This window comes from Hippoglossus stenolepis, chromosome 5 (genome assembly GCF_022539355.2).
Source record: "Hippoglossus stenolepis isolate QCI-W04-F060 chromosome 5, HSTE1.2, whole genome shotgun sequence".
NCBI lineage: Eukaryota > Metazoa > Chordata > Actinopteri > Pleuronectiformes > Pleuronectidae > Hippoglossus > Hippoglossus stenolepis.
This window is the reverse complement of record NC_061487.1, coordinates 18108578-18121640: the sequence shown is the minus strand read 5'-3', so window position 1 is coordinate 18121640 and position 13063 is coordinate 18108578. Positions and strand designations below refer to the sequence as shown.

General features: G+C 41.5%; 1 protein-coding gene and 1 non-coding gene across 4 annotated transcripts in view; both read right to left on the bottom strand.

The window, feature by feature from the left end:
- Positions 1-8030, bottom strand: part of LOC118110199 — a 49515-nt gene extending 41485 nt beyond the window's left edge. Inside the window, exon 1 of the transcript XR_007032735.1 lies at positions 7899-8030. This is a non-coding gene — a transcript (uncharacterized LOC118110199). The remainder of the gene's footprint in view (positions 1-7898) is intronic.
- A 2655-nt stretch (positions 8031-10685) lies between these two features.
- Positions 10686-13063, bottom strand: part of LOC118110093 (BTG3 associated nuclear protein) — a 33473-nt gene continuing 31095 nt past the window's right edge. For all 3 annotated transcript variants that reach the window (XM_035157682.2, XM_035157681.2, XM_035157683.1), the window contains one exon: positions 10686-11711. In XM_035157682.2, coding sequence (XP_035013573.1) covers positions 11595-11711 — 117 coding nt within the window. In that variant the 3' untranslated portion in view covers positions 10686-11594. The remainder of the gene's footprint in view (positions 11712-13063) is intronic.

The window sequence follows — 13063 nt, the reverse complement described above, 5'->3', positions numbered from 1 at the left end:
GGTTGAGTGTGGAGGGTGATGTGCCCTTAAGTGGGGAGATCGGTTGTCTCTGAGTGGTTCAACGAATTCGCTACTGATGGCTGCCAACATTTCAGTAAAAAAAGGAGACCAAGATATCAGCTATAGTGTCTGGAGGACTGAGAAAGGTTTGTAAGCTGAAAAATAATGATAACCCTTGAAATTGGAGGGTTGTTTGCTTTATGCCATGTACACAATCTTAGAGATCAGTATGCAAATTTCAAATGGCATCAGTCAGCTATGAGTGAGGGAGGTTAGTGTTTGGTCAATAGAGACTATCTAGAGCCCAGTGTAGAACACAGATACTCTGTAGATCTATGACCTCTAGTGACCTCTTGTCAGGAAAATGTGATTTGAGGAGGTAATACGCAGGTAACCACTGAGGAGGAGCGGGTGGGAGAAAGGTTAGGATTGGCAAAGATACAAAACAAAACCTGAGCTGGAGGAATGTTGGGCAATTCTGGCGGCATACAGTGAAGTGAAAGAAATTGTGGTCAGAGAGGAAGAGTGGTGTGATCATTAGACAGTCTGTGGCACAGTTTTTGGATTAGAATTAGTCACATTCTTTACTGGCTTTGTGAGTTGAGGGCTGCAAACCATCAGGGACAGGAAGGCTGATGTTCATATCAAGGATGAATACTGGCCAGTCGTGCTCAGGAATGGTAGACAGCAGTGTGTCTAGCACATTAACCCCACTTGTTCGGGCAGACGTAAATGACAACCACAGAATCTTTTACTGGAGTAGTCAAATAACAGTATTGTACTCCAAAGAGGTGTTTTTGAGGTGAAGCAAAACTTGAGTGAATTTCCATTTGTTGGAGATCGGGAGGCCAGTCCAAACTCCTCAACTGGACAGACAGGAAGAATGGGAGAAGGGGTCTGATGTAAGTTTCAGTGAGACAGTTCCACGACCCAACAGAGGAGGAGGCACATGTGGGTGAGGAATGTTGCAAGAGCTAGAGGTTAACCAGACTTCTTGCCTTTTGGCAGCTATACTATTGGCATTTACAAGAGACAACAGGAATGGAGGGGAGAGCTACAGTTTTAAGTGTTTAGAGCAAATAAGATAATTTGCTTTGCCGGGGCCTTTCTCTGTAAAGTCACACAGGTAGACTTGCTGCTCTTTATCCGAGGAGGTATTCTAACAAGGAGGGCTACAGGCGAGGGCTGACGCTTACACTGACGCCTCAATAGACGTCGGTAGAGCACAAATTGATTGAATACAGCTGTTCACCTGTCACAATTGATTGCATTCAGCTGAGTTCACCATCTGGATATAAAAGGTTGGTTTTTGGGGGTGTGAGTGTCTTTACCCTCCCCTGCACAAAACTTCCAGTAATAATGCACAATTAATGGGCTTTCCAGTTTAACAAGGACAAAGTGGACAAAGATCAATAACTTGTATTAAAGAAGTAATAATGTAGCCAACATGTAACAGTATGCACTCAGTACCAGTTTCTTGAGGACCCTGACTATATCTACACCTGTGGAAATACAAGTAGTCCTTAAGTGGTCCATCTTTCTTTGTCGTTTTGTTTTTAAGTTTGGTGGAAACAGCCCCTGATGGTGTATAAATTGTGAAAATAAGTGAAAATCAATAATCAATTGCAGGAAAAAAAAAATGCAACAACATGGCTGTCCGACTTGTGAGAGCTCACATGGGCCTGGACCACTGCACTAAATGCACTGTAGGACGGACCATACTTTGGATCATGGTCAGTACTAGACAATATCAATATATCTTAGAGTTATCTTACCATTCCAGCACTAACAACTATAGGGCACATCCACCTTCCATTTCTATTTATAAATCTTTACCATATCACTAGGGCTAACTAAGTCAATCCTGCTATTCAAGTGCTGCTACGTATAGTTAAAATACAATACTTTCATAACTCAAATAGATTACGTAAAATGATGCAGAAGAGTAATATAGACAGTCCATACCTCCAACACACACACACACACACACACACACACACACACACACACACAGAGGGCACATACACACATTCTCAGGAATCCAATGTCATGTTTCTGTCAATATGTCTTCAGGTAACACGCTGCATCATAAACTAGCAATGTTTCTGTGCCATAGAGACAGTGAAAGCCTGTTCAGTAATTTTCACTCTTCATCTCTCGCAGACATTTGCCATCCAACATGGACTCTGCTCTATGTGGTACCACTGTTTGAAATAAGGGTTACACCAAAGATAGTCGTCTGGAATAAATGAAAACAAAAATGGTAGCAAAACATGAAAACAAGAAAAAGGAGAAAGTGCTTCTACTAAATGCTGAAATACAATATTAAACGGGAAGACATTATCACACTTATCTTTGATGACACTAAATTCTCTGCTGAAAAACATACATTAACACCGAATCACATGCATTCTCTTCACTGATACATATATACAACTGTCTGTGGTCTGTATGCACTGTTTCAATGGGACCTCATACTATCTCGCTGATGCTACTCTAGCTTTTGGTCCAACAACAAACTGGCTGACCTTTGTGAGTGTTGTATTTTTTGAGTTAACTCATTGCAAGTTATGAAGTTTTGTTAATCCTTCAGGTTTACATCTGATTTCTCCCTGGACCTTGTGAGGGCCGCTGCCAGCCACACTCACTTCATCATGTTACTCAGCAGCGACAACACAGCCTTTGGGTGTTTCCTGATCTTGTCTCTCACTCTCTAATTGCACCAAACTATCACTGAGCCAAGACACAGCTGGGTACAGCCACATTCACCTCGTTTCCCTGGGCTGAGTACGGCTGAGCTGAGTGGTGCAGGCAGTGCGCATCCTTTCAATGAAAAGGTTCTTGTTCAGCACTGATTGCGAGAATAATCGTCAGAGTTGGAGGCAACAGAGCCGCATGTCTAGTCTTCTCTCCGCTCTCCTTCTTTACACTTCTTTTGTCACTTGCATTACAACCATGGCACCATCTTGACCTGCTGTGTAACGTACAGCACCAGACCCTGATTGAACCCGAACACCAACAGTGAAGCCATAACACAGCCTGAGCTGGGAGGTTTATATCACATCCTCCTCGCTGTGTTTCCTGTTTGTTTGGGTTTTTTCAGCTAAAGTAATGCATGTGATTTATTTCACTGTGAGAGATTTAGGAGGTTCTGCTTCTAGTTTTCTCCTCTCACATGTTTGCCACACACATTCTGGATCATTAAGAAAAAAACAAAGACACCGACATGAACTGCAGCAGAAATCTACATTTTGCCACATACAGCCAACTGATATTAATCTACATTATATTCAGTGTAACCTTTACCTGGTTCTCGGAAGCTGTTGATAATTAAACATCCTATGTTAAGTGCTGTAGGTCTTTCCCAGCAAAAGTCGCTTGGGCGTGCAGAAGTGATAAATAGATGGAAGAAGAAAAACATAGTAATTAGCATAAGCAATGAAAGTAACCACAGCTCGGCCCACCAAAACTTTCTTCAACTGAGAGTAAAGACATATTGCGGATGTTGACTTTGAAATGATTTCTGTCCCAACGCCAGATTTTTACCAAAAACATACCTTATACAGCTTATTCCTGATATAAACCTTTAGGACATGCTTTCAATACCTAGTTCATCCTCCCAGAGCCACAAAGAGAGCAACAATGCCACCACACAATAAAAGATAATAACACAAAAACAGATAACAGCTTTTTTCTAACATGGCGCTGACCATATTGTACATCATTCACTGACAGAAGATTCTCCTTTTCAAGCTTTTCAGACAGCAGGTTATTACTGCCACTCAACTATGTAAAGTAGGCGTTTGTAGTTTGAACTCCCATGCCACAGATATGCACTGCAGATGGCTAAAAGAAAAAATGTTTGCAATGTGACAGTTAATAAATCAAGTTTAGCTCATATCTTTAGTTTAGCGTATATAGCATGCTTGGCTAACATGATAGTTTAGCATATGGTGTTTCGCTAATATCACAGCTTAGATTATATTGCGTGTAGCTAATAACTTTAGTTTAGCATATCATGCTTAGCTAATATGATTGTTTAGCACATGGTGTTTCTCTGATATCATAGCTTAGCTTATATTGCATTTAGCCATTACTTTAGTTTAGCGTGTCTAGCATGTTTAGATATGATCGTTAAGTTGCCGCGTTTTGCTAATATCATAGTAAGTGTATATAGCAATTAGCTAATATTATCAGTTTAGCGTATAAAGCATGTTTAAAGCATGCAGGTTTTGTGGTTGTCATGTTCACCATGAAAAACATCTTTAACAAGTTACCATCCCTTCACAAACAGAGTGAAGTGAATGACATAATACTGAACTTTTTCACAGCAGACATTTTGGCATTTAACAGCAAGAAAAGCCCAGGTGTGTGAACGTTTAAGTGAGAGTTGATAGTCGACACAGTTTTCTAACAAAATATTCTGTGGCTATTCACTTAAGACTCGATCCGTTTGACCCGTTTCTGTGGTCAAGACGCTGCTATTTTTAGCGGTTTACTTCCTCTGTGTCACATTACATGAGCCAGAAAAATATTCCAACAGATTCAAGAGGGAGACAAATATCCATAAAGCAAAACTCAAACCAAAGACATAAGTTCACTCTGTATCACAAATTCCAGTACTCACAGAATTACACGTGTACATCTGCTGCTGTGAGAGGTCTGATCCTTATGTCCAGAAAGAAAAAAATTAAAAATAGAACCAGACTTGCTTCTTGTGAGACTTTACCAACTTATCTTCATCTGTCACTCCAACTCTGCCTCCCATCTCTCCTCTTTACTCTCCAATGCAAACTCGCACTCTTTTTACTGTCATTGACGTCATGCTCCAACTGCAATTTATACTCCATATTGTTAAAGGTGCAAACAAACACGATAGGTGGTGCCTTTTGGGACATGCAAAGACGATATGAAGTTGATAAGCATCTCTTTTAAGTCAACATGTCATCCAGTTACATTTCTGTGCTGCAGCCAAGTGCTTCAGCACGCTATACACAACAGTAGGAACTATGTGGCCTGAAGAATTGTCCAGACAGATTGCCTGCTGGTGTTTGGTTGAATGATCCTTTACAAAGGGCTTTTGTCTTCAAATTTATTTACGTTTTGCCTGATAAACACTGTTTGTACACATTGAATTTACTTGATCGTGTTAGAGGATATTGTTGTACTCATAACAGCTTTGTTTGGAATTTGAGAATGATATTGCTCTGACTGTAGGCTACTACACTGTGAAGCGTTACAATACTTAGGCTTGTTTAATCCCATTTACTGCAAACTGTCCCAAAACAATTGATTAAGCACCTCTATTTTTCATCGCTTGTGAATATTTGTCTTAAAAATGGCTCATTTAGCAGATTTAATAGACCATTAATCTAGAGTCTAGACTATTGATGAATGAATCTATTATGCCACATTCTGTTGCATGGAGGCCAAAATATTTAAAAAATATATCAATGAATCTTACAATGTCAACACCGATAACTTGTCTGTTTGCCTCTCCAACCCAATGCTGGATTTTTCACCTCACAAGAATGCCTGTTTGTTTTTGTGTCAAAGAAAGGGTGATAATCATCATCTGATAGTGTGGAGGTGCAAACATGACAAGTCCCACACAAACTTAGCAGCTTGTAGAACTTCAGCCGTCCTGCTGATCTCTACCTTTCTTGATTTTCATTAAAGGTAAAAACTCATTATATCCATGCAGCCTGTGGAGCAAGAGATATGTTTGAAGCCTGAACAAGGCTTTACTGTCTCCTGTACTCTAGTGCGTTTAATGGCAAGCTGTCTCGTGCAAACTGAGATTAGGTGAGCCAGTGCTTTTTGTATAAGGCACAACCCCTGAATCAGACAATAACACTTTCTGCCTCATGCCACTACGCCAATAGAAGGAGAGTAGCTCAGTTTACGAAGGATCATAAACACTTAAAATGCACAATAAAACACATCTTTCTCCCCTGCAGACACACAAGAACTCTGTAAATTGATGGGAGTTAGCCAGCCACATGCACTCTGAGAACTTTGATAGTTTAATGTGTGAACATAGCCAGAGATGGTGCGATGCAGTGTCAGGCACTGGTGTTCAACAGCTCCACGAACCTCCGGGTCCCTGTTTTCCTGGGCTGACCTCCTGGTCCAGCTGGACCAGAAGAAAACATGCTTTGAGATATCAATCATTTATATCCCCCAGACAAAGCCCTGTATCCAATGCCACATTTGGCATAATCATTTTCATAACCATAACGTAGATAAGAGGAGCTAAATCAAACACAGCCTCTCTCAGAGCATTTAGATGTCTGCCCAACGAAAAGCAAATTGCAGATTCCTTTCATCACGTGAGAGCTTTATGGCGTTAACAAATAAGCAGCCGCTCTCCCATGGAATTAGAGTCGGCCTCTGTCCAAAAGGGACGACCTCTCTTAGTCCCTAATGTCTCAGAAAACAAAGGAGCATTCTGTAGAGTGAGAACGTACAAACTGTGAACAAAAATACACAGCGAGATGCAGTCACTTCCGTCCCTGACCTGTACTGTAGGAGAAATACAAGTCTCCCAAAGTTATTCTTTACACTGATCATGCATATTTACACAGACATTACTGAACTACATTTTTCTGCCAGTTGTTATCTGCCACTACGAGAGAGAGCATCCCATCATGTGGAGAGAAAAATAACAAAGGCACAGAGTCTAGCTCTGTGTTACAGGTATTGATGGTCAGGTCAGAGTACTTCCTACAAATACAGTTTACAATAAATTATATAATATATGTTCTCTCTGAAATCCTTTTAATGTTGACATTCTCAGTGTTGATCTTATTAAATTCCCAGCAGCTTACAGGAAATTCTCAATATCTTGTAATGAAATTTGCTCATAATGGTATTGGATATCTAATAAAATATGTAACAGCCGCTTGCTCAAACAAACCACAGAGCTCGTGGGATACACATCTCTGGTACAGACACTTGATACCTGAGAGTCAGATTTGATGAGAGACAGGACTTCCTCCTCATCTGAGACTTCAAACCCGCCAACTCAGACATAAACACAACAAACACTCACACCAAACAATGACAACATCCTTATTCACATGAATCATGTCATGTTTGAGTAGTATATTCTATTTTTTTAAAAAGGGATTGCCCCATACTCATTAATGCACAGGTAGGGGATTCCTGGGGCCACCTTCAATGATTATCTTTATAAAAAGATTCAGCATGATTTTGGAGCAAAGCGTTCTGGTTTCGGTTTCTAGTTACGTTTGATCAGGCTTTAGTTGCCCGCAGGTAAACAGTCCGTGTGGAAAAGCCAAAGAGGAGGGACACACTGACCTAAATGCAGGAGGTAGGAGGTAGAGAAAAACAATACCCCCCCACCAATTTACCCCCCTCCATCCACATACATAGTTAGAGATTCACAGGAAGTGAGGAAACACAATCGTAAATCTCATCAATTTGAAATGAGGAAACACCAAAGGCAGGTATGGAGAGATTCAATAATAAAGATGACTAAAAATACAAAAAGAGTGAAAAGTGAAAAATAAAAACGTGGGACTATCATTTTGATGGTTTCACCATATAAATGATGATACGGGTCATTTATATCGAAAAGTCACTTTGTTTTTAAGTTTTAATGTATTGTCATATCCTTGACATGCACCTGCTTCATACTAATGATAAAGACCATTGTTTACATGTGAGTCCAGTGAGCTACATGCTTTAACATGAACACATGATATAAACGTAAAGAGAGAGCAGCAGGGGAACACCGCACAGCGTCTCGTTACGCCCTCACGTCATCACGTCTCCACTTCTCCTCCAGGACATGGACGTGACGTGCGCGTCAACTGATCAACAACAGACGTCCAATAATAATAACAAAACACATGGCTGAAAAAGAAACTTACCTTCGCTGTTAAAATGAGTAGAATTCATCTGAAGGTCCGAGCTGAGAACAGTTTGTTTTTAGGACAAACTCGTGGATCAGGAAGCATTTAGCAGCCAGTGTGAGTGGATGAGGGAGAACCACTCCTCCTCCTCTCTCTCTCTCTCTCTAACATCTGGTCCCTGCAGTGACGAAGAACCTCCTCCTCCTCCTCCTCCTCCTCCTCCTCCATCATCCTCCACTCTCACATGTTGCTGCTTTTCATGAGGATTCTCATCTGTATCTTTGAAGCTCCGACAAAACATCAACTCTAAAGATGTGACGGAGCTTCTTTACATCCACACCCGACCCGACCCGACCACGGCGGTTCCCACGTGATGTAAACACCAGCACGCCACGGCTGTGCCCGCTGATGATTGGTTAATGATGCAAACAGCCAACCAATGAGCAGCGAAAATTACAAGCTGCAATTATGATGTGTATTTATATCTTAATGTGGGATTATGATTTTCGTTATTTGCTTTTATTTGCTTCCTGTGTTTAAGTGTCTTTCAGCGTTGTTCGAAGCACATTGTTAAATAGATATGAATAACACCACATTATTGTTAATAATAAAATATCATGTAAATATATATATATATATATATAACATGGAAAATACGTTTCTAAAATAAGGCCAATTGTGCAAATTGCAAAAATATAACATAGCATTTAAATTTAATTAAGCAATTGTATAACATTTAACCAACATAATAGTTTAGTATTAAACTAAGTGAGTTAAAGGTAAGTGCAACAATTTGTGATGACCAATGTAGTGAGCAAGAACAATTATCAACTATATATATATATATATATATGTACATCTTGATAACAGTTTTGTTCATATCATATCTAGATTTATTTCACCGTCTTGTATTGACAAACAGAAAGATCATACACGGATTTAGAAGGCAGATCTATTATTTTTTTTATGCATCTAAAAAAATACACAGAATTCCCTTTAATTGTAGGAAAGAGTTCAACAGTTCAACAGAACAAAAAAACAATGATTAAAACAAACCTTTTGAGCAGCTCTTTATCTTTGACCAAGGCAACACTTAATTTACTGACTTCAACATCTCAAAAACACATTCAGCAGCCCATGCTATTTTATGATGCATGTAACAGCCATGTTGCTATAAGGTCCAAGACATTCTGTCTGTACGTGTTGCTGCTAAAAAAGGCATCACTTATAGAATCCCCATATGTGTAGAAAGCTGAACATTCTGTGCTCACATGTAACAGGAAACCCAGTCATATTTCTAAAGGCAAAGTTTGCGTGCTTCACTTGTGTTCCTTGGGAATATTCTGTCAAAAAAGTGTATTCTGTAAACTGTGACCGTGCGGCTCTGCTGTAATCTGCCCACAAGTTGTGGTGGTATGTGTTTCCCAAACATGAACAATTGCAGATTTATTATCCTGGATGCACATTGTGTTTGGATAGTTTTGCTAAGATAACTCCTCCAATCTTGTCAGAAGTTAGAACGGGGGGGGGGGTTTGGTATCTGCAACCAGAGACCGAGTCGGACATGTATCAGAGGTTGGTACTTGCACGTTGCAGCAGATGCCAATGGAGCTGCAGGAGAACGCTGAGCCGCTGAGAGACGCAGCCAGAGATACACCGCCTGGTCCCTGTCCATCACTCCACTCCCTCTGCCCAAACATGCATTCTGCTTCCAAACAATCTCATTCCCCCATCTATCATTCATTTCTGTTTTCAGCAGGTTATCTCAAAGGCAGCCCGTCGCAATGGAAACCACTACAGCCCCTGGATTGAGCCCAGGGTTGTAAAAAGTGAGGAGCAAAAAGACGGGTAATGTGCAGTCTTTTTCCTTCCAAGTCCAAGATTTAATGGAGCAGTCACTGGGGGCAAGAGAGGGGGTCGGAGACAGTCGTCCAAGCCAACATTTGAACTCGGCTATATCAAGATTATTTCAAAGCGAAGGATCCACTGGTCTATCCCGTGAAATCTTAGCCCGGCTTGGAGTGGAATTTTAAAGGGGAGTAAATGGACTTTAACACGGCCTCCAAAGGGGAGAGAGAAAAACAAAAGCTGAGTAAGAGCAGAGAGGAAAACGTCGGAGAGGCAGAGAGGGGAATGGACAAGGCAGTTTAAAGTGGGGTCAGAGACAGCAACATCAGACTGAAGGGAAACAAGAGGAAGCAGCCAAGACCGTGGATGTTGTTTTATCAAGTTCATTGTGTTGCCTGGTTCTTTCCACAACTCCAAAATACACTATTACATCACAGTGAGCATGGGAAACTTCCCCAAACCAGCACAACGCCTCCGAGTGTCTCGCTTATCTCTTCTCTCGATGGCTGCAAAAAAATATTATTCATCATTAGAGGAGCATCGTTCCAGCACAACCCGACAATACATTCTCTGTTTCTGCTGTGAGATAAAAATAACCACACAGTGGACATATTGTGGAGGTTAAAAGTTATTCCAGCTCAGAAACTGTTAGACTGTGGCCGACATATTAATTTCAGTCTTATGGCAAAAATCTTAGGGCTTATTTTTGCTGTCTATTTTGTGAAGATTGCTGACAGTACAGTAGCCCAATCCTATGGTTGTTGAAGCTAACATGATACATATTTACTAGCTCAACATGAAACAAGACCTCAAAACCAAAGTATTATATCATGCTTTCCTCAATTGTCTATTTGTGGCAGATGAAAGCATGTCTCGGAAAACTTTGAAGACACTTTGATGACCAGGGCCGATGGAAATACAGAGAAAATAGAGGAAGAAACCAAAATAAAAACACGCTTTTATGGCAACCACAAACATGTTTTATTCACTTGAATGTATCTTTCACAGAGACTGGGGGAAATAAACAACTTCAAGGTTTCCTTGGTATTCTACAAGTGACTTGTACTGTCTACCACTGGCACCATCTCCTCCATTTCATGGTGTTCTACCTCTGAAATTAAAGCTCCCAGAGAATTACGGCACATCATGATTAGATAAATCAAAGAAAGCTGTGTGGCTAAAGTAATATGAAAACAAGCTGAACAAAGTAAAGGAAGGAAACGCTCACAGCTGGGAGACGCAGTATGGGCTAATGCATGGAGAGTGACAGGAAACCCAGTGAAACACAACTAAGAGTAGCTGTCCTCAGCTGAATCTGCTTTCCACTGCAGCCCACTGTGACGACGACGAGAAAAAGAGCACAGTACTGGTTGTTTGAGGTGGGATTCAGACAAACCCTCGCAGGGGTTTCAGGGTTAGCCAAGCAGCTTAGCTCCAAAGTCGATGTAAACAAGTGTGTGCTGATGAAGTGGCAGGTTGATGGTCTGCATACGGCAGCATCCTCCCTGGATAGACGGTAATCCCACTGTGTATGCTGCGTTGGCCACGTTCGTCTGGTGATGAAAACACTACAAAGAGCACGTTGATGTTTGGAGCATCGTGTTCTTTTCGAGTTCTCAGTGAACCTTTTCACACTATGACATCGAGTTGGTAGAGAAGTGAGCAGTTTGCAGGGTGAGAACAAAAAAACTGAAAAAGATGCATCTTCCCTCGATTTCATCAGCGACCTTCAGTATTTATAAAAGTTTTCTGACTTGACTGCTCCTCAGACTATTTGGATTTGTTGACTCCCGATCTTCCATTCGGCCTCGCCGGGCCTTGCTGCAGGGCAGAGTTCTGGGCTGCGTTGACCCAGACGTTGGGATCTCAGGTGGCAACAGAGCTGACAATCTGCACCACCTCGCCATTCTCGCCCTTGATGGCACCCTGGATGGCCTCCTTCACCTCCATGTCCGCCGGCAGGGCTGGAGTCAGCTCAGCAGCCTGGGCCACATAAAAAGAGAGGAGAGGGCAAACAATGAGAAAACAACTAATTATGTAGCATCCTGCTTGAGCTAATTAGGTGTAACCTCGAAAAAGCACCTGCATCGCAAAAGGAAATGTATTTCCTGTGAACTAACAGATGGAGACGGAGCTTTACTACAGCTCCTGGCTCTGTGTCATTGTGGCAGACAGAGGAATGATGAGAAGGAGATCAGAGAGGAGATATAGGAGGGAGAAGAAAGGACGGCGGTGAAAGGAATGAGAAAAGAAGCAGAGTGATCGGTGGTTGACAAGAGATGAGCTTTTTGTATGCTAATGCTCGTTGACTGCGTCTATGCTCGGTGTCAGACAGAGCGAGGTATTGTGCGGGTAAAAAGCTCTTAAAAGGATGAGAGGTTCATGACTCAGCCCTGGATGATGACCATGAAGAGTGACTCACTCCTTCCTGAAACGCACGCCAAAGGTTCCCTCAAACACACCTGCAGCATTTAATCCTCCCTCCAGTCCAGCATGTTGTCACTAGACAACAGCACTGACTGGAGCACAGCTGCACCACGGCAGCACACACCATGAAACAACAGGCCAACACTGTAAACACTGGGGGTGCAGGGGCTCATTCACAGATCCATTTTTTTTTTCAATGAGCGTTTCCACATGTTTACCTGTCATAACATGGGCTTTGCTCTCTGTTTGAAAGTACTGAAAGATAATGGAACCCTTGCTTTGAATGGTGTTATCACAGAAGTGCTCTGGCATTTTTCAAAGGCGTGTTTTTAAACCTGCCGGTCTCAGATCTCTAGTCCCGACTTTGGACTTGAGATGGAGATAAATCACTTTGAGTCCAAATTCAGCCACATATTTTAACCATCTTGCAGAAATGCCCCGTGGAAATAGTGTGTATTTCCCCCTACTTCTTCTCGTTTGTGTAATGGAAACTATTATATAAAGGAGGGGAAATGCAGAGATAAATAAATACAAAAGCTTAAGTAATTTTTCAAGAACTTGCAAGAACGGTTCCATGTGTCTGGAAACAGATGAGAGCAATTCTCTCGATTTAACACTTTTGAGAAACGGGGGAAAAAGAACAGCGCTGACCTTGTTCTGAACTTTGAGCAGAAAGTCAGCTCTGCTTACACGCTGGATCATCAAGACCCAACTGTGACAATAAGCCACCCTGTGCCAGCCAATCAGGCCAAGCACGTTGGTTCCCACACGGCCACTTGACTCTAACTCTTTATAAAGCATTTAAACTGAAAAGTTACACTTTTTATTAAGCGTTCAAATTGGTCTGCGCTGTTCTGTATCTTTTGAGTTCCTTTTGTTGTAACATATTATTCACCTCGGCCGAGGAG